At 46.0% G+C, this 18748-nt stretch overlaps 1 protein-coding gene across 4 annotated transcripts in view; it reads left to right on the top strand.

Annotated features, from left to right (window-relative positions):
• The first annotated feature begins 218 nt into the window (after positions 1 to 218).
• The window catches only part of DCUN1D4 (defective in cullin neddylation 1 domain containing 4), a 549716-nt gene continuing 531186 nt past the window's right edge, over positions 219 to 18748 (top strand). For 2 of the 4 annotated variants that reach the window (XM_078678202.1, XM_078678203.1), the window contains exon 1: positions 219 to 370. In XM_078678202.1, the coding sequence (XP_078534328.1) occupies positions 244 to 370 (127 nt within the window). In that variant the 5' untranslated portion in view covers positions 219 to 243. Of the gene's footprint in view, positions 381 to 18748 lie in introns of all 4 variants that reach the window. The other 2 variants (XM_078678205.1, XM_078678206.1) reach the window with 2 other exon arrangements.

Raw genomic sequence — 18748 nt, 5'->3', positions numbered from 1 at the left:
GCGTATGTAATGCGAATTCAGAGTTTTTTTTTGCACTCGAACTTTGTAGGAGGCTTATTGTATTCCGTTTTCTATTTCCAAGTAAGAGAAGGAGGAGTCGTTTCTCTTCAGGGGCATGATTGAGCCATTATTGGTGCGACCAGAATAGAGAGGTGTGGCCAAGAAGTTGAAGTGTGACGTCCTGTCCAATAGAATTGACCAAGAGGTCGCTATAAGCGTCTCTTTAGCCAATGAGTGAACGGCATGGGCGTGGTTGTAAGCTGTGTTCTATGGGCTGGTAGGAACTGCGCTGTCCTCCTGGCGAAGGCTGAGATTGAGGACAGAGGCTGGGACATCTACGCAGGGAAGATGCACTCAGATGCCGCCGTCAGTAAGTGCAGGTGGGGGTGGGCTCTACAGCACCAAATGTACCTACCTTTCTCTCTACGCAGATTTAAATAGTAAGCATCATATCGCTCAAAAAAGGCGCTGCCAACTGGCTCAAGGGAGGTTAGATATCCAGATTGACCAGTCGTGAGCAAAAACACCCTGCCTATTTTCGTCAAAGGGAATTGGCAGCTCCCCTTGGTTTCCAGACTGTGCTTATGGCTGCTATCCCATTATCTTTCTTCCCTAACGCTTTGTGACGCACTTTTCTTTTTAATCTGTATTCTTAATGTGGGTCCCCCCAGGATTGCGCGCTGATTATACATAGTCGACCCTGCTCCCTATCCCCTGGACGCTTAAGATCATTTGGGTGCCCACTGGTATTCTAGAGGTTTGTCGCGTGGCTCTTTGGGGGTTGTGGTCCTGTGTTTTCGGGACTTGTGGGTCTGGCGTGTTCTGTGAACTACAACTCCCGCCGTGCCCGTTTGCAGATAAAACACTTGTGACTTGGGGGTCTACTCTGGGCTTTTGGTGAGCAGTTTATTGAGGCCGACCCGTGTAGCTGTAGTCATCTCGTGTAACTGGAACATCAGATGACGAAGCGATTGGGGCATATTTGTCAACCGACCCTCATGTGGCTGGTTTCATCCCCTTTTATACACCATGCATACACACTCTTAAAAAGCAACGAATCTCCATAAACTTCCATTAGTTCACTGTCTTTGCAAAGCTGTATCGCCCTCCGAAAGATATTCGTTCACCGTCCAATGTGTATTTAGGAGCAATAATCAAAACTGGAGCAGCCCTCTTCCTTTCAGTGAACCTTCTTTATTTCTGCTTGCATAATACTGAGAATCGACACGTAGTTTGTTTATGCATAGCTTATATGTATTGCAGGATTTGCGTACAGTCAGTGATTTAAATGGGCACATACTGTCCAATACTGAGTACCTACACTTCTCTGCTGCAATACATTTAATGAAAGAGTACCATCACTAATCAAAAGTGAACAGGTACTCGAAATAATGAGTCGTTGCACAGATTGGGTTGACTGACATACGCAGAGCTCCCCAAAGGGACGGAGCTATCAGTCTATTTCCATTCTTCCCTGCAAGGATGTTGTTACGGAGGATCTGACTAAAGTAAATCTATCTCCTATATCTGATAAAAGCTTGGTGGAGGGCGAGAGTCAGGGAGTGCCCACTCCCCCTAACACAGATTCATCACTATGCAAACTCCTTACCTGGAATGTGGCAGGTTTAAATGCAAAGGCTCTAGACCCTTTATGGCAAGGGTTCGTAAAACAATATGATATCTTGGGAATCCAAGAAACATGGGACACTACCACAAGTTTCTCATTAGATGGCTTTTGCAGTTTTTTCACTCCAGCAGTACCAGGAGCAAGAGGAAGAGCAAAGGGCGGCCTACTCACATTGTGTTCTTTGGAACTGGTAGGGGGGTTTAAAAAATTAGATACCGCACCCACTAACACGTTAGTTGTGGAGTGGACCCTACCTGATTCAAATTTTTTTTTGCTTATTAACTTTTATAATTCCAAGGAGATCTCCTGTGCGAATGAACATTTGACCTCTTTGTTAACTTTTTTGTCAGTCTATAGGCATGATTGCATTTCTGTCCCAGAGATGGTAATCCTGGGTGATTTTAACATTCACCCCTGCGAGGGAGATTGTTTTAACGATAGATATGGGGGCTGACCGACTGAAGGCATTCCCCACTTCGAGCACACAAATGAGGGTGAGTGCCTTGAGACTTTCCTCGCGAATTTAAATCTATTTGAATTTGACCAAGGTAAGAATGATCCTAGAGCACCAACCTTTGTTGGGAAAGACGCCAACACCATCATAGACTATATTTTTGTATCAACTGGGGTTATGGCAAAGGCACGCGAGTATAGGGTTATTACTGCTAGTTTCAGTGATCATCATCCTGTTCTCCTAACACTGGACCTAGACTGTTTCCGGAACTGTAGACTGTCAGGTGTGGCAGCTTCGAAGGACCTGACGACTAAGGACCAGGGAAGGCGCCTAAAATGGGAAATGATTGTTCCGGACCAATTCTTTCAATCAGTAGCCGAAGAGTCTGAGGCTAACATGGCAGTGTGCTTTGATCCAAACGCCCTGGGCTCCGATGTAGTGGCTGCATACGAGGAGATTTGTGCAAGGATCTCTAAGAACTTGGAGCTAAGGTCAGGCGCACAAAAGAACAAGAAGATCCACAAATGGTTCAATAAGGAATGCTCGCAAAAACACAGTGCCCTGCTGAAAGCACTAAAACAAAAACCCAGAGACAGGCTCTTAGTGGCTAATTCAAGGAAGGAATATAAAAATGCAGTTATTAACCGCAAAACCCGAATTAAGGAGGAAGCTTGGGATAGTTTACTATCCATTGATGTTTTGAGAGACAGTAAAAAGTTCTGGGCCACAGTGAATCAGCCCTTTTTTTCTGAGGATGGGAAAACTGATATGGATTGTGTGATAGAGGATGATAGATGGCTTGGCCACTTCAAACAGATCTATGAATCCACAGCACCTACCTCACCAGCCAGTGTTCATGATTCATCTAACCTGGTTATGGAGTTTAACACCACGGAGGTTGAAAGGGCGATCAAAGACACAAGCAAACATAAGGCCCCGGGACCTGATGGGGTCCCTGCAGATCTCTACATCCTGTATCCACAATTTTGGTCAAAAATATTAACCAATGTTTTTAACGCGATACCTGCAGCTGGTTTCCCATCTTCCTGGTCCACCTCTATTATTGTGCCCATTTTTAAGAAAGGGAACAGGGGGGACCCTGCCTGCTATAGGCCAATCTCCCTGTTGGACTCTGCCGTCAAGATCTTGGGCAGAGTCATTCTGCAAAGACTGGGGGATTGGCTAGAGGAGAGCGGGATCCTTTCGGATTTACAGTATGGTTTCGGAGCACATAGAGGGACTATGGACCAATGTTTAAACCTTCACCTTATTATTAGCAAATACACTGTGGTGAAGGGGGGGCTTCTTTATTTGGGATTTATGGATTTATCTTCCGCCTTTGATTTGGTCAACTGTTCAAAACTGTGGATTATTTTGCGCGATCTGGGTTTGGACACTACTTTGGTTAATTTCTTGCACGACCTCCATCAAAATTTGTTTGCCTCTGTTAGGGTAACAAGGGAAGGAAGATGCACAGCAATGTTTAGGTCAGGGAGAGGGGTCAGACAAGGCTGCATTCTGGCCCCTCTCCTTTTCACATTGTACATCAACTCCTTGGGGAAATCTCTGAACTCAGCCACCCTGGACATGCCGCGTATGGGGGGGCTACCTATTCCAGTCCTCCTATACGCGGACGATGCGGTCCTTATAGCTCGGACTGGTACGGGCCTGCAAAAATTATTAGACCACTTTGGTGTCTTTATGGAAGCCCTGGATTTAAAGATTAACACAGCTAAATCTCATGTTATGGTCACTGGCTCACGAAAGAAAAACATGAAGATTAGGTCCTTTAGCTGTAACAGCTCGCCAATTTCGAGGGTTCCCTTCTTCTGTTATTTGGGCGTCACTTTTGACGAGAAAGGAACTTGGGGCGCCCAATTGAAACTAAAGGAGAATGGAGTTACCAGATCCACCACAGCCCTTTTGCATTTTTCCAAAAGATTGGGCTCGAGACCTATGGAAGCTATGACCCGTATTTATAGAGCCAAATGTGTGGCAATTGCATCCTATGGGGCAGACATATGGGGCTATGTCTCAGCCCCAGGTATCCAAATTGCAGAAAATAATTTTATACGAGCCTTGCTATCACTTCCGAAATCATCTCCCACATATTCAATCCACAGCGAAATAGGCTTGGGACACGTCACTGATCTCTTAAAAATGTCCCCACTGTTATGCTGGATTAAAACCTGGACAAATGAGGAGATCACTCTGAATCATTGCATCCTTAAAGACTGTATATCCCTGGATAAAGCAGACAATATACCGTGGCTGGCGTATGTTAGAGCGGCATGCGCGAGGCTAGGGCGCCCGGATATGTACTCTCTTCCACAAAATCTGAAAAAAGAGGATGTAAAGTGGGTCAAGCGGCATTTCCGAAACATGTTGGAGTGTGAAAGGGAAACAGTTGAACTTTGTAAGCCAATGGTAAGATCACTTTTCCAACTTTCGTCATCCATGGCTATGGAACCTTATTTAAAATGTTACTAAACCTTATCATCGTTTTCTACTCACTAGGTTCAGGTTCAACCTGATACATCTTGTGCTCGGCTCACACACAAAGTGGGGTACCCCGGAAAACTCCCCACCCTGTACCTGCGATTGTGTTTCCACACAGGACACTCTGCATCTAGTCATGCTGTGCGAACATTATCTGGTGGCTCGCAAAAAATTTCTTGTCCCTATTTTGAAAGACTTGAACTTTGTCCAGGTACGGCCGGCGCTATTATACCTACAGATGCTGAACTCGGTACAGGTCACATATGGTGTTGCTTGTTTTTTGGTAGCAGCCGCTAGACAAAATAAATTAAGAACTGCCCCAATAATTAACCATCAAACCTGACATTGCAAAAACTGGGTGGGAATATTCTAAAATACATCGAAATACCCCATATCTATCAATTCTTCTTTAAACCTGTTTTTGTAAAGTGTTTTTTAACATGTTTTCTATTAAGGAGTAGCAATCAATCTTTAGACTTGTTTAATTGTATTTTAACTCGGTTTTATGAATTATGTATTGCTTTTATGGTTTTAATTAACCGAATAAAGTTCTTTGACTGACTGAGTCGTTGCACTTATAATTTATCTTTTTTTTTTAAAACTCTTTTTATTAACATAATCATAAAAAAACACCAGGTGACCAGCAGTTTTACATTCGGCAATAGACCTTTTCCCTACGCACAGAATAATAGATACAAAATAGGTTTTATGGATCATGGGGATTCCAACGCCTTGGCTTCTGTTAGACATACAGGGGGCGTGCAAATATTCACATTAACAAAAAGATTCTATCAAAAATAGGGGTGCAAGTGTTAAATTTATGTTTTTTTTTAGAAAGGTTTTTTAATGAGAAGGGGTGGAATAAGGCTCTTCCTCAGATTGGTGAGATGAAGGCGCTATGTGCTTTTAAAATACCCCTCACACACTAAGAATCCCTTAGTGTCATGCTTCATCATGGGGGTCTTCCCGTCCCTCTACGGGGCGTGCTACGAGCTACGCGGGAGCACTGTTTAAGTGATGAAAGACTATGTGTTAGTGCATTGTGAATGGAATTGGTGAAGTGTAGGGACCTTGTGATGTGAATAAAAATAAAATAAAAATTCCCTGGCTAGTGGAAAAAATAATTTTATTCGCATCCCTGGCTGGGAATGTTAAAAAAGGAGTTTGTGAGGTAGGGCTGTTAGCACCTACCAGGTCGACATGTTTCACAGACAGTCCCCTACTGTCTGCTCATCAGGACCTCTGATGGTCCCTACTGAAAGGTACTCAGTTCTGAAGTTTGCCTAGAGTCCTACAAACTAGTAGCAAAAATAAGCTATCAGTTTGTGCTTCGGGGCATGAGTTGGCCCAGGTTGAAGCTGGAAAATATTTGCAAAATATTCTCAAAATATTTCCAAAAAAAGACGCATTGGTCTCTGTGAAGAAAGAGAGAAGAAAAATAATAAAGAGAAAGGTAATAACACAATGGATGTATTCGGTTTTTTGCACATAGTTCTCAAATAGCTCATTTTACTTTGAACTTAGAATAATGCATATAAATCTATGCTGTGTTAGCAATGCCACTGGACTTTGGCTATAACTCTTTTTCCCAAAGTAATATGCTCCATCTTATTGAGCCTGTTCATTTCCATGTAAAACCACATATAATCTCGACAAGACACACATACATATGACTCATACATAAAGGCAGGCACCCATATTCAAATCTCCATGTTCGGCATTCGTTTTTTGCAATCGGTTTACTCGTTGTCCGAGTTTCGAATGCAAGCGATAATGGATTCGGAATGAACACAAATAAATACATATATACTGTGCCTCACGTCTTTATAATTTGTTTCTTTTGTTTGGCACTTATTTTTTGCAATCGGTTTACTCATCGCCTGAGTTGTGAATGCAAACGAAAAAGTCGCAGATTGGGGATGAACGTAAGTATATTCATAAATACATACTTTTCAAGTTCTGATTATGTGCCTTTTCAAGTTCTGATTATGTGCCTCATGAGGCACATAATCAGAACTTGAAAAGTATGTATTTATGAATATACTTACGTTCATCCCCAATCTGCGACTTTTTCGTTTGCATTCACAACTCAGGCGATGAGTAAACCGATTGCAAAAAATAAGTGCCAAACAAAAGAAACAAATTATAAAGACGTGAGGCACAGTATATATGTATTTATTTGTGTTCATCCCGAATCCATTATCGCTTGCATTCGAAACTCGGACAACGAGTAAACCGATTGCAAAAAACGAATGCCGAACATGGAGATTTGAATATGGGTGCCTGCCTTTATGTATGAGTCATATGTATGTGTGTCTTGTCGAGATTATATGTGTTTTTACATGGAAATGAACAGGCTCAATAAGATGGAGCATATTACTTTGGGAAAAAGAGTTATGGCCAAAGTCCAGTGGCATTGCTAACACAGCATAGATTTATATGCATTATTCTAAGTTCAAAGTAAAATGAGCTATTTGAGAACTATGTGCAAAAAACCGAATACATCCATTGTGTTATTACCTTTCTCTTTATTATTTTTCTTCTCTCTTTCTTCACAGAGACCAATGCGTCTTTTTTTGGAAATATTTTGAGAATATTTTGCAAATATTTTCCAGCTTCAACCTGGGCCAACTCATGCCCCGAAGCACAAACTGATAGCTTATTTTTGCTACTAGTTTGTAGGACTCTAGGCAAACTTCAGAACTGAGTACCTCTCAGTAGGGACCATCAGAGGTCCTGATGAGCAGACAGTAGGGGACTGTCTGTGAAACATGTCGACCTAGTAGGTGCTAACAGCCCTACCTCACAAACCCCTTTTTTAACATTCCCAGCCAGGGAAGCGAATAAAATTATTTTTTCCACTAGCCAGGGAATTTTTATTTTATTTTTATTCACATCACAAGGTCCCTACACTTCACCAATTCCATTCACAATGCACTAACACATAGTCTTTCATCACTTAAACAGTGCTCCCGCGTAGCTCGTAGGTCGTAGCACGCCCCGCCCCGTAGAGGGACGGGAAGACCCCCATGATGAAGCATGACACTAAGGGATTCTTAGTGTGTGAGGGGTATTTTAAAAGCACATAGCGTCTTCATCTCACCAATCTGAGGAAGAGCCTTATTCCACCCCTTCTCATTAAAAAACCTTTCTTAAAAAACCGATAAATTTAACACTTGCACCCCTATTTTTGATAGAATCTTTTTGTTAATGTGGATCTATAAGGAGGGTGATTCTATCGATTCCTCTATTGTTTTGGGCGTGCAAATATTACCACGGTGTTGGTTTCAGGCCTCCCATACCTTTCCCCACTTCTCAGGGCAACCTCTGGCCACATAGACAGACCTCTCCTTGAACATGCACCAATCCAGAGCCTCCTCCCATTTCACAACCAGGGGCGGCTGATTGGCTCTCCACAACTGTGCTATGTTCCGTTTCGCAACCATACATGCTAACGTTACCCATTGTTTCCGGTACACATTCAGATCTGTGGGTTCCCAAACATTTAATATGCACCTGCGGACCTCCGGTAGTATCTCCACCCCAAGGACATCTCGCAGAACCTCATGGATGTTCACCCAGTAATCATCGACCCTCAGTGCCACAAAATATGCATAAAGGTGCCAAGTTCCCTGCAGCCCCTCCGGCACTCCCCACTCGGCCCATGTGTACCAGAGCAGGCCCCGTAACATTTGCCCTGTGCAAGATCTTCAGCTGCACTAGTCTGAGCCTCATCTGTATCGCAACCACTCTCGGAGAGGAGACCGCCTCCCTCCAGTTCTCATCATCCCGCTCAAATCCCTCTTCACTCCAATGTGACCAAAGGGACGTCAACAGGTCCTCTATATTGTTTACCAGCTTCCGATATATTAAAGAAATGGTCTTTTCTGGGAGGTGTCCGTCCAACACTCGGTCCTCAAGAAGGGAAGCTTCGGGAAGCACCATGCCTCTAGGGATATGTGTAAGAAGAGCGTGTTTGACCTGGAGGTAACGGTAGTGCTCATTATCATGGAGGCTGTACTGCTGTTTGAGAGAATCAAATATGTGCACCGTGTCCGTCTCCCATACATCTTTGATCTGCGTGATCCCGATAAGATCCCATTTATCGAATCCCTTAAATGTCCACAAGCTTCCCAACTTCTCAGAACTCCATAGGGGGTGGCCAGTGTAAGTTTCCCCTCCCACCCAAGACTCCTGTTGGCCGTGTGCCACACTTGCACGGCGTGTGCCGTTGGTCCCGTCAGAGGAAATCGGCGAGGCATGGCATACAGAGCCCTGGTAAAGTCATTCCCTGGCGCCTGCCAGCGAATCATGGCGTAACCTATAATTTATCATTTAAAGCACTGGTTATAGTACAGGTCTTGGGGCCCATAGTGCGTATGAAGATAAGGAGAATGCGAAGTGTGGTGTCCTCTCGCCTCCCACACCAAGTGTTCTCTCTCGATTGAACCTTCTGCTGCTTGCCTTCTCCCTGAGTGGACCTTAATGCACCTCGTTGGGTGGGAATAGTAGTCTGAAGGCAGGAAGGGGGAAGTAACAGTGACATAAAAATGTTCAGGGAGAAACAGAGTTGGAGAAATTAGTAGGAAGAGAGACGGGGTTGATGGAGCCTGGATTCTTGAATCTCAAACATTGGGTGTAATCCTCATACACACCCAGCCACTGGCCCTATGGACCTTTTTTCGTCAATGTAGAGAGAGATATTGGAGCAATCGTTTCCATACCAGTGAAGATTGTTGGGACTCCACAAGAAATAGCAGAGACAATTGTAGTAAACTTGAAAGATTTATTGAAAAATTTAGTTAATTTAATATATATTTTTGCTTTCTAATTACAGACATGGATTAATCACTAGAACCATATGTATACAGTGCACATTAGGTGTGCATGGTTTGTGTCCTTATTACAGGATTCACTGGGAGTGGTACACACTGGGCAGGACCCGGTGGAGTCCTGATGAAGTGCTATTAGGGGAACAGCTCGAAACATGTTGACAAAAACACATTACTGAGCCAACCAGACTCATTAAGGTCAGATTTTTAACCATACTAACTAGGGGCGGAAATAAAAGAGGGGCCTACTAGTTAAATATTTGTAGATTTTCTTTCCCTTTCCACTCCACATCACTGCACTACACATAGTCTACAATAAAAAGTTCTCCTATGTAATTCGTAAGTCGCAGCACACCGTAATCAGTAGAGGATTGAAAGGAACCCCAATGATGAAGCATGCCAACTAGGGGCAACCCTGTGGGTGAGGGGTCTCTAGAAAAGTTTTTTTTCTAGACAAGGGATTACAATGAATTCTTGATGTATCCTATGTAATGCACTAACGACAGCATCACGGTCGATGTATTTTAGCACCCGCACAATGAATGGTCGGGGTGACGTGCCCACAGGGGCTTGGTGGTGAACGTCCTGTTGGACCTTTCAATTATGAAACAGTTCAACACTAATTCCTTGGGAACCCAGCTCAGCATCATGCATGAAAGTGGTAGAGGTTGTCCCTTCCACGCCCTCCGAATGCCCACGATGTGCAGGCTGTAGCACCCTGATCTGCCTTCCGCATCTTTGCCATGGTTCTCCAATTGTCCCACTAGGCGTTGCAGGGTTACCAGTGAGTTTCATGCAATTTGACTGTATCCTTCATCTCAGACACCCTGCTCTTTACTCCCGTGACCCTGTGAGTGATATTCCCCAAGCCTTGACCGATCAGGGCCAGATTGACCTTTAATCCGGCCATCTTCACCTCCAAAGTGACTTTAAGATCTTGAATTGCGTTCAGTATGGAGGATGTTTGTGACCCTTGGTCTGCTGATGGACTGCCTCCGGCCACCCACGCATCCCTGACATGGGTAGTTTGCTTAGTGAATTTGTCAACCTTCTGGTGGTCGCCGGTTGTCCTTCGCCCTTGGTGAGAGCAGATGGACACAATACCCATAGAAGCACAGTTGCCAACTTTCAAGTGGGCGATTACTTTAGCCGGTATCCTTTGCTGCGTTCCCCCGGGTTACTACATTCTTAGTTCCAAGAGGGTTTGAATTCCCGTACAACAAACCCTCTTCACCACAACCTTGATGCTCGATTGATGCCTGACCATGGCCAAGGGGCAGCATCGCCCCCTCAGTGCTAGGCCCCGGGCCCCTCCATAGCAGACTCCCTGGCTCCTTTCTGATTCCCTTCGCTGCTTTTCGGATAAACTCAGGGCAAGGTGTTCAGATGAAGCCCTCTTGGGCGATCAACATGCTTTAACCTATGCCTCAAGGGGGAGGGGCAGCCCGCCCCCAGTGACCACACTACGGCTCCAGGGGCCATCGGAACCAAGAAAGAAGCAGAGGCCCCAACATACAAGGTTGCCCCAATCCCTTGGTGCCCCATGCAATAAGGGGCCGCAGACGAAGACACCCAAAACTCTGGCGTTTCATAGTGCGACCACCAGTGTCCCAGGCCACACACAGCCACTCCTGTTATGAGGCCCAAAAGGAAGAAACTCTTCTATGCAGCCAGTACATGTGGGCCTCGAGCAGCGAATTCCAGGCATGTGGCTCCTCCAGGCCCGCAATCCACCTCAAAGAATCCCTCTGCTGTAAGAAAAGTGGAAGTTGGAAGAGGACATCACACCCTGCAGCACTGGCCCGTCAGCCGCCCCAGGTCTCCAGTGGTGCAGCCCAGCTTGCGGTGTTGGTCTGGGGGCCAGCACTCCATGGGGTCCATGCCTCAGCTGTCTGACATATAGCCCTAGGCCCAATCAGGGCAATGTCTTACGAGCTGCAGACACAGGTGCTGCCGCTGACCAATTGAGGTCCCGCCCGCAGCCCCAGCCCAGGACAGTCAGCGGCCAGTCAAGGGAAGCAGAACCAGGTGCTTACGAGTCACTTACCACAGCCTCGATCCCTCCACAACCCCAGCCCCGATTGAGCCTGCTCCCAAGCTTGCTCCTGCTGATTGCAGGCATGTCCTCCCAGTCTCCAATGCTCCCCCACCGCATTCCATGGGCTGGAAATCGATGGGGATGTTGTGCTGGGGTTGTGCCGCCTGTAGCAGCTCAACCCAAGCATGCGTGCCCCAGGGAGTGGCGGCTACGGCGGATTTCAGGCACGGGCCAGCGGAGCCCCTCAAAGAAGGACCACTATGTTAGGCCTCTAAGCCATGCCCGCCTCTATTTTTATTCTTCATGTTTACAAACATGCTCTCGCTTTCATATGAAAGAGGTACACACCAATGTTTTAAGCAATTTGTGGGAAAGGTGATGGCGTGGCCATGTATTACATGGGATAAAAGTACCCCCTGTCGTACATGATCAGGATATTGCAAGTAACCATGGAGTTCCATAATTTTATAAAGGAACTTAGTCTTCCGCCTTGTTCCTCTATATGGTTATGAAACTCTCCTGTGGCTTACAATATTTTTATAATGCATGGCAAGAGGAAATCTTTTCCCTTTTTATACACGTCTCAATTTGCCTTTATTTTGCCGGTTACAATATCAAATGTTTCCATATCCCATTTATAACAAGTCAATAAGTACAATTATACATTTGGACATAGATAAAGACATGCACCACATTTTAATAGTCCTTGTCATGTATTTTAGGTTGTAGGTGTCTCCTGGTCAGTTACAAGAAAAGAGTCCACCTTTTAGTAGCTCCATCAGTGCATCAATCTCGACTCGTTCTGGGATGTAACTCATCCGCAAAAGTTCGTGGTTGATTATACCCTTGGATTTATTCTTATGTATGAATATTGGAACTCCGTGAGGTCCATAAAGGTCAACGCGTTTGTGCCCATGCCTTTTGTTCCTCCTCAGGACATGAAACAAGGACACATACACATTTGCCTCAAATTGTTTATATATACATGGTTATTACTCCAAAACATTATACAGCTGTACCCTATGTCAAAAAGCCACACTACTCTGGGCATTATTTGACATTCCAAGCATGCCTTGTGATTGAATATTATGCCAAAAGATAGCTCAGAATTTTTACAGCTGCCAGTGACCACAAGCGATTACCCCAAATGTGTGCTGTTGTGCCTACACTGAAATTCCTGAAAGATACACCAATGGACCAAGCCAGCAATTCACCACAAACTTTGTTGCCACCATTGTCTTATCAGCTGTTGCAGTTTAAGGTGTCCATTAGGCAACGATTCCTAAATCAAAAGATGCCAGCCAGAGACAAATATAACAATAAAGAGTGAATAACTGAGGTGTCTTTTGCACCATTATATCCTACAAGGATATTAATGATCTTAACCATCAGGAGAGGGGTGTGAATTTGCCTTATATGCACATAGTACTGGCACATATCTATGTGGAGGGTACAGATACACAGAGGAAAAAATTAACTCTCTTGGCACATTTGCACTTGTCAGGGGATTGAAGGGCAAGCACAGCCAAAGGGGCAGATCTCAAGATCTTAGTGCAGAAAGTGAATAGTCGATATTAAACATGAGTCAGGCACTGTAAAAGTGAGCAAGTTTATTGCACGTCTGTGCCAGTTCTCTTCTGTCCGCATCTTCGTCAGACGCCAGAACTCGCTTGCCTCCTTTTTAGTCCCTTGTTATTCGGCGACCTAAAGATAGGTCTGAACTAGCAGCAGAGACTCGTCTCCTTTTTAGGTCTCGTCTAGCGTTGTAGCGAGATTTAATGGGGTAGAGTGGTTTTAGAAGGACTTTTGCTCCCGCCCATGCTTTCTATTGAACAAAGTCAAAAACTCTGCCTTGTCATTGATGTGCAGCAGTTTTTGTTACCGCCCTGTGGCTTTTTTTGACTTGCCCTTGGGACAGCAAGTCTACGGCGTGTCTTGCTCACGCTGCCTGCACGCGCCAGACTGCTCTCTAATTGGCTGGCGACTAGCAACTCCGCATTGTGATTGGTGGACCTTGTCAACCAATCGGAGAGCCTACTGGCGCGTGCAGGCAGCGTGAGCAAGACACACTGTAGACTCTCTGTGCTAAGGGCTCTTTCATTGGGCATCGATTAGGGATGACGCTGCCTTCATGCGGACGTCACTGTCCCTCCTCCCCGCTGCAGCAGCAGTGAGGCCGCGCCATGCGAGGGAAACTCCCGGGAGATACGGGGCCGTGCGTGTGCCTGTCTGTGCAGCGTGTTTCTTGTTACTTAATGAAGCATTCTATTTATAAAAAGAAATATTCGATCTACCCTAATTTGTTGAAGAGCAACACAAAACCATAAACACACGGTTGTTTGTTTTATGTAAGTTCCTTCCCATCTCTCAGGGAGCAGAGTTCCATTACTCCCTTGCTCGCGACGTGCGCAGCACGCACATATTGGCAAAAGCCATTGGAACAGCGTGAGCCACGCAGTTCGGTTCGCTTGGTACTCGTGTCTTACGCGCTCCTTACTCCGGCCGCTGCCATGAAGGGTGCGCTCAGCAGCCCCGTCTCCGCTGTCCTGCAGGAGGGTTTCGGCTGCGCCATCGCCAATCGCTTCCAGCAGCTGCTGGACGATGAGTCTGACCCGCTGGACATCCTGCGACATGACGAGGAAGTACGCACCAGTTGGAAGCGTAAGGAGGAGATAAAGAAGACTGGGCTCATCCGGAGCCCAGCAGCCCACGCAGCCCAAAAAGGAGACTCAGGCGGACCGTAGGTTGCTATCTGCCGCCGCTCCTCCACTGCCCAGTATGCGTTTCTGTTTGGGGGTGGATCTATGGTTGGTAGTTCGCAGATAATCGGCAGAATAAGTACATGGGCATTGCAAGTTAGAGTGCGGCCCGTGCCCTCGACCTGCCGCATTTGGGGACTAGCCTGCGGCCTTAAGCACATGTGCAGCACTCGACCTACCAGACGTCATGACGAAAACCTATACTTTACGTTGTATTGCTATGTAATGGCTGTATACCTTTGAGTGTCTCGGTGCAGTGTTTATAATTTCTTTTCTTTAAACCTATTGAGAATTTTACAGTCTGGAAGGCTGTAGTGTGCTCTTTTAGCAGGTGGTGCTCTACCGAAAGCATGAGCTGATAGTTTTTTTTTTTTGTACACTTGCTTTTGTTTCCTGAACACAAAACAGGCAGTGAACAAAATAATCAACTGAAGTCGTTGTCATGTGGGTAATCTGCAATGTTAGAGACTACATCATAGGATCTATTTCTTAGCATACGTTAACTACACAGCAATCCACAGCGCACTTTCTGTGGGCAATGAGTTTTGGAAGCGGTCTAACCTCTTACCGCTATACTTATATAGGAGCCAGGGTTGCCCATGAAAATATATGGACTGTTAGCTGGAGCACAATAGTCCGTGCCCCGAAGCCAATGACATCTCGGCGGCTAATGTTTGCCCGACAGCGCCTGGCAACACCGGTTTTGGCCACGAAGTATCTAGTATGCAGCAACAGTTTGTTTCCATTTGACCCATCCTAATCATTTGTTATATCCAGGATAACAATTGAGGTCCTGTGTTATCGGGAAGTCGATCACGCCCTCCAGTGTAGCATATACCTGTGACCATCACTTTTGTATTTTAGGACCATCCCAGATCATATTCAGAAATGTTCTGTCATTCTTTGACGTTTACTAAAAGTGGCACTAGAAGACTGAGGAAGTTTAATGCTTGGCTTTTCTACCACGTATTACAAGCATTTGCAATACAATAGGTCTCGCATTTACGCAGGTTTAAGATATTTGCACTGTAAATGTCAATGCCTTTTATTTGTTTTAAAAAGTAAACCATAAATAAAAGGCATTGACATATACAATTCCAATAGCTCAAACTCTCATAAATGCGAGACCTATTTCACTGCAAATGTTTGTTCCTACTGGTCAGCTGTGACGGTGAGGAAAGGACTAGTCAACATATGCAGCATTGACCGCCATGTTGGACCAGTATTTTGAGGGATATATTATGTTTCAAGGTGAGTTAAAAACCCTGTTGCTGTCTAAGCAATAGTGTTGAGGACCCACTTTTCCTTGGTGTTACTGCCAGCAGAGTCCTGATTGTTTGTGTTGCCCTCAATATTCTCAGGAGCAACTATATTCATGTTGGTCAAATACCTTGATTCTACCACTCGTAAAAAAATGCTCATATAACCTGAATGTATTTGCACTTCTCGCAAAGTTAACTTTTTTTTACAATGCAAGTCAGGTAGGGGTGTTTGTGTGTGTGTGTGTTACACTTCCAAGACTGTTTCTTTTTTATTTATTCTTAGAAGTCCACAATCTCACATCATCTTCAATCATTTGTGTGCACATATATACTAACTGGCACTATCTTTAAATTTCGTACTAGCTGCACATCTACTTTGTCATACTAATATTATACAAAATTCTTCGACCTGACATCCTTGGTGTGGTTTCCAATTCAACTTTTGCCTGTCAGACTCTGGTTTTTTAGGTCGAGCTGGAATAAGCATGCGAAGCATGCGTCCAAGCTCGACAACTAATGTTACTAACTTCTGGGAATGTGAGACACGAGTCGGCCACACACTTTTTCTGCCTCGGATTTGTCCTTGTGAGCGCATTTTGGCTGCTTGCTGTGTGGGCGTGCTTTCGCTTTGGCCACAATTCCCTTGCAATGCGCGCTTCATCGTGATCATCCCGGGCCATAGTCAGCGAGGGCAACAGCACGTACAGAGCCCCCCCTCCCCCCCTTAGCCCTCTTTTAAACTTACCGGGCCAATCTCCGGGGACTCCGCTCTCAGCACGCGGCAGGCACCGGGCATGTGCCTCGTGCCCCCTCCGCAGAGTTCACGCTGCGGCTCTTGGCAGCTACTTTCCCGGGGCTTCCTCTTGGTCAAGGGAGCCCCGCAACAGTTGCGCAGACTCCTGCTGGCGGCCCCGGGGCTCTCCATTGCTCACAGGAGCCCCGGGCCGCGACATGCATTCACTCCGCCTGCCTCCTTTTCCGGTCCGGACGCGGCCCCGCCCCCGTCACAGGCGACCTTGCCTGACTTCCGGGGCGGCCGTGGCGGGATTCCGGGGGCATTTTCTGCCACAAACTTTGTTTTGTAATTTCTTCGTGCATTTTGCTGTGCTTCTCTAGTTTTGTTTGCATTTGTTAGTTTTTCTCTTTTTTCTTTCTTCTCACTCCATTTCTCTGAGTGTTATTCTTTATTTGCTCCCATTTCTTTGCCTCGCTTTTTACTTTCCTTCTCTTTCTTCTACTTCTATTTTTTCTTTATACATCTCCCCTATATTCCGGTTTCTTTCTTTTCGCTAATGTTTTACTTATTGCTTTGTTAATTTCTCTCCTTTCTATGCCATCGGTCATTTCTTGTTTCATGCCTGCTGTTAGGAAGGGGACGGGGAATACACTCTCTCTCTGTCTCTGTCTCTGTCTCTGTCTCTGTCTCTGTCTCTGTCTGTGTCTCTCGGTCTGTCTCTCTCCATGTCTGCTCTCAGGGACTGATTTTACTCCTCTCTTCTTTCTATGCTCTCTTTAGTTTCGTTCTCCTTGTTTCAGTCTGTTGTATCTTCTCCCTAATCCTGCTCCAGTTTCCCCCTCTCTCCATTTCGTACTCCCTTAGCTCTCTTTTAAACTTACCGGGCCATTCTCCGGGGACTCCGCTCTCAGCACGCGGCAGGCACCGGGCATGTGCCTCGTGCCCCCTCCGCAGAGTTCACGCTGCGGCTCTTGGCAGCTACTTTCCCGGGGCTCCCTCTTGGTCAAGGGAGCCCCGCAACAGTTGCGCAGACTCCTGCTGGCGGCCCCGGGGCTCTCCACTGCTCACAGGAGCCCCGGGCCGCGAGATGCATTCACTCCGCCTGCCTCCTTTTCCGGTCCGGACGCTGCCCCGCCCCCGTCACAGGCGACCTTGCCTGACTTCCGGGGCGGCCGTGGCGGGATTCCGGGGGCATTTTCTGCCACAAACTTTGTTTTGTAATTTCTTCGTGCATTTTGCTGTGCTTCTCTAGTTTTGTTTGCATTTGTTAGTTTTTCTCTTTTTTCTTTCTTCTCACTCCATTTCTCTGAGTGTTATTCTTTATTTGCTCCCATTTCTTTGCCTCGCTTTTTACTTTCCTTCTCTTTCTTCTACTTCTATTTTTTCTTTATACATCTCCCCTATATTCCGGTTTCTTTCTTTTCGCTAATGTTTTACTTATTGCTTTGTTAATTTCTCTCCTTTCTATGCCATCGGTCATTTCTTGTTTCATGCCTGCTGTTAGGAAGGGGACGGGGAATACACTCTCTCTCTGTCTCTGTCTCTGTCTCTGTCTCTGTCTCTGTCTCTGTCTGTGTCTCTCGGTCTGTCTCTCTCCATGTCTGCTCTCAGGGACTGATTTTACTCCTCTCTTCTTTCTATGCTCTCTTTAGTTTCGTTCTCCTTGTTTCAGTCTGTTGTATCTTCTCCCTAATCCTGCTCCAGTTTCCCCCTCTCTCCATTTCGTACTCCCTTAGCTCTCTTTTAAACTTACCGGGCCATTCTCCGGGGACTCCGCTCTCAGCACGCGGCAGGCACCGGGCATGTGCCTCGTGCCCCCTCCGCAGAGTTCACGCTGCGGCTCTTGGCAGCTACTTTCCCGGGGCTCCCTCTTGGTCAAGGGAGCCCCGCAACAGTTGCGCAGACTCCTGCTGGCGGCCCCGGGGCTCTCCACTGCTCACAGGAGCCCCGGGCCGCGAGATGCATTCACTCCGCCTGCCTCCTTTTCCGGTCCGGACGCTGCCCCGCCCCCGTCACAGGCGACCTTGCCTGACTTCCGGGGCGGCCGTGGCGGGATTCCGGGGGCATTTTCTGCCACACAAACTTTGTTTTGTAATTTCTTCGTGCATTTTGCTGTGCTTCTCTAGTTTTGTTTGCATTTGTTAGTTTTTCTCTTTTTTCTTTCTTCTCGCTCCATTTCTCTGAGTGTTATTCTTTATTTGCTCCCATTTCTTTGCCTCGCTTTTTACTTTCCTTCTCTTTCTTCTACTTCTATTTTTTCTTTATACATCTCCCCTATATTCCGGTTTCTTTCTTTTCGCTAATGTTTTACTTATTGCTTTGTTAATTTCTCTCCTTTCTATGCCATCGGTCATTTCTTGTTTCATGCCTGCTGTTAGGAAGGGGACGGGGCATACACACTCTCTCTGTCTCTGTCTCTCTGTCTCTCTGTCTCTCTGTCTCTCTGTCTCTCTGTCTCTCTGTCTCTCTGTCTCTCTGTCTCTCTGTCTCTCTGTCTCTCTGTCTCTCTGTCTCTCTGTCTCTCTGTCTCTCTGTCTCTCT

Source organism: Lissotriton helveticus, chromosome 2_2, assembly GCF_964261635.1.
Source record: "Lissotriton helveticus chromosome 2_2, aLisHel1.1, whole genome shotgun sequence".
NCBI lineage: Eukaryota > Metazoa > Chordata > Amphibia > Caudata > Salamandridae > Lissotriton > Lissotriton helveticus.
This window is presented reverse-complemented; position numbering and strand designations above follow the sequence as displayed.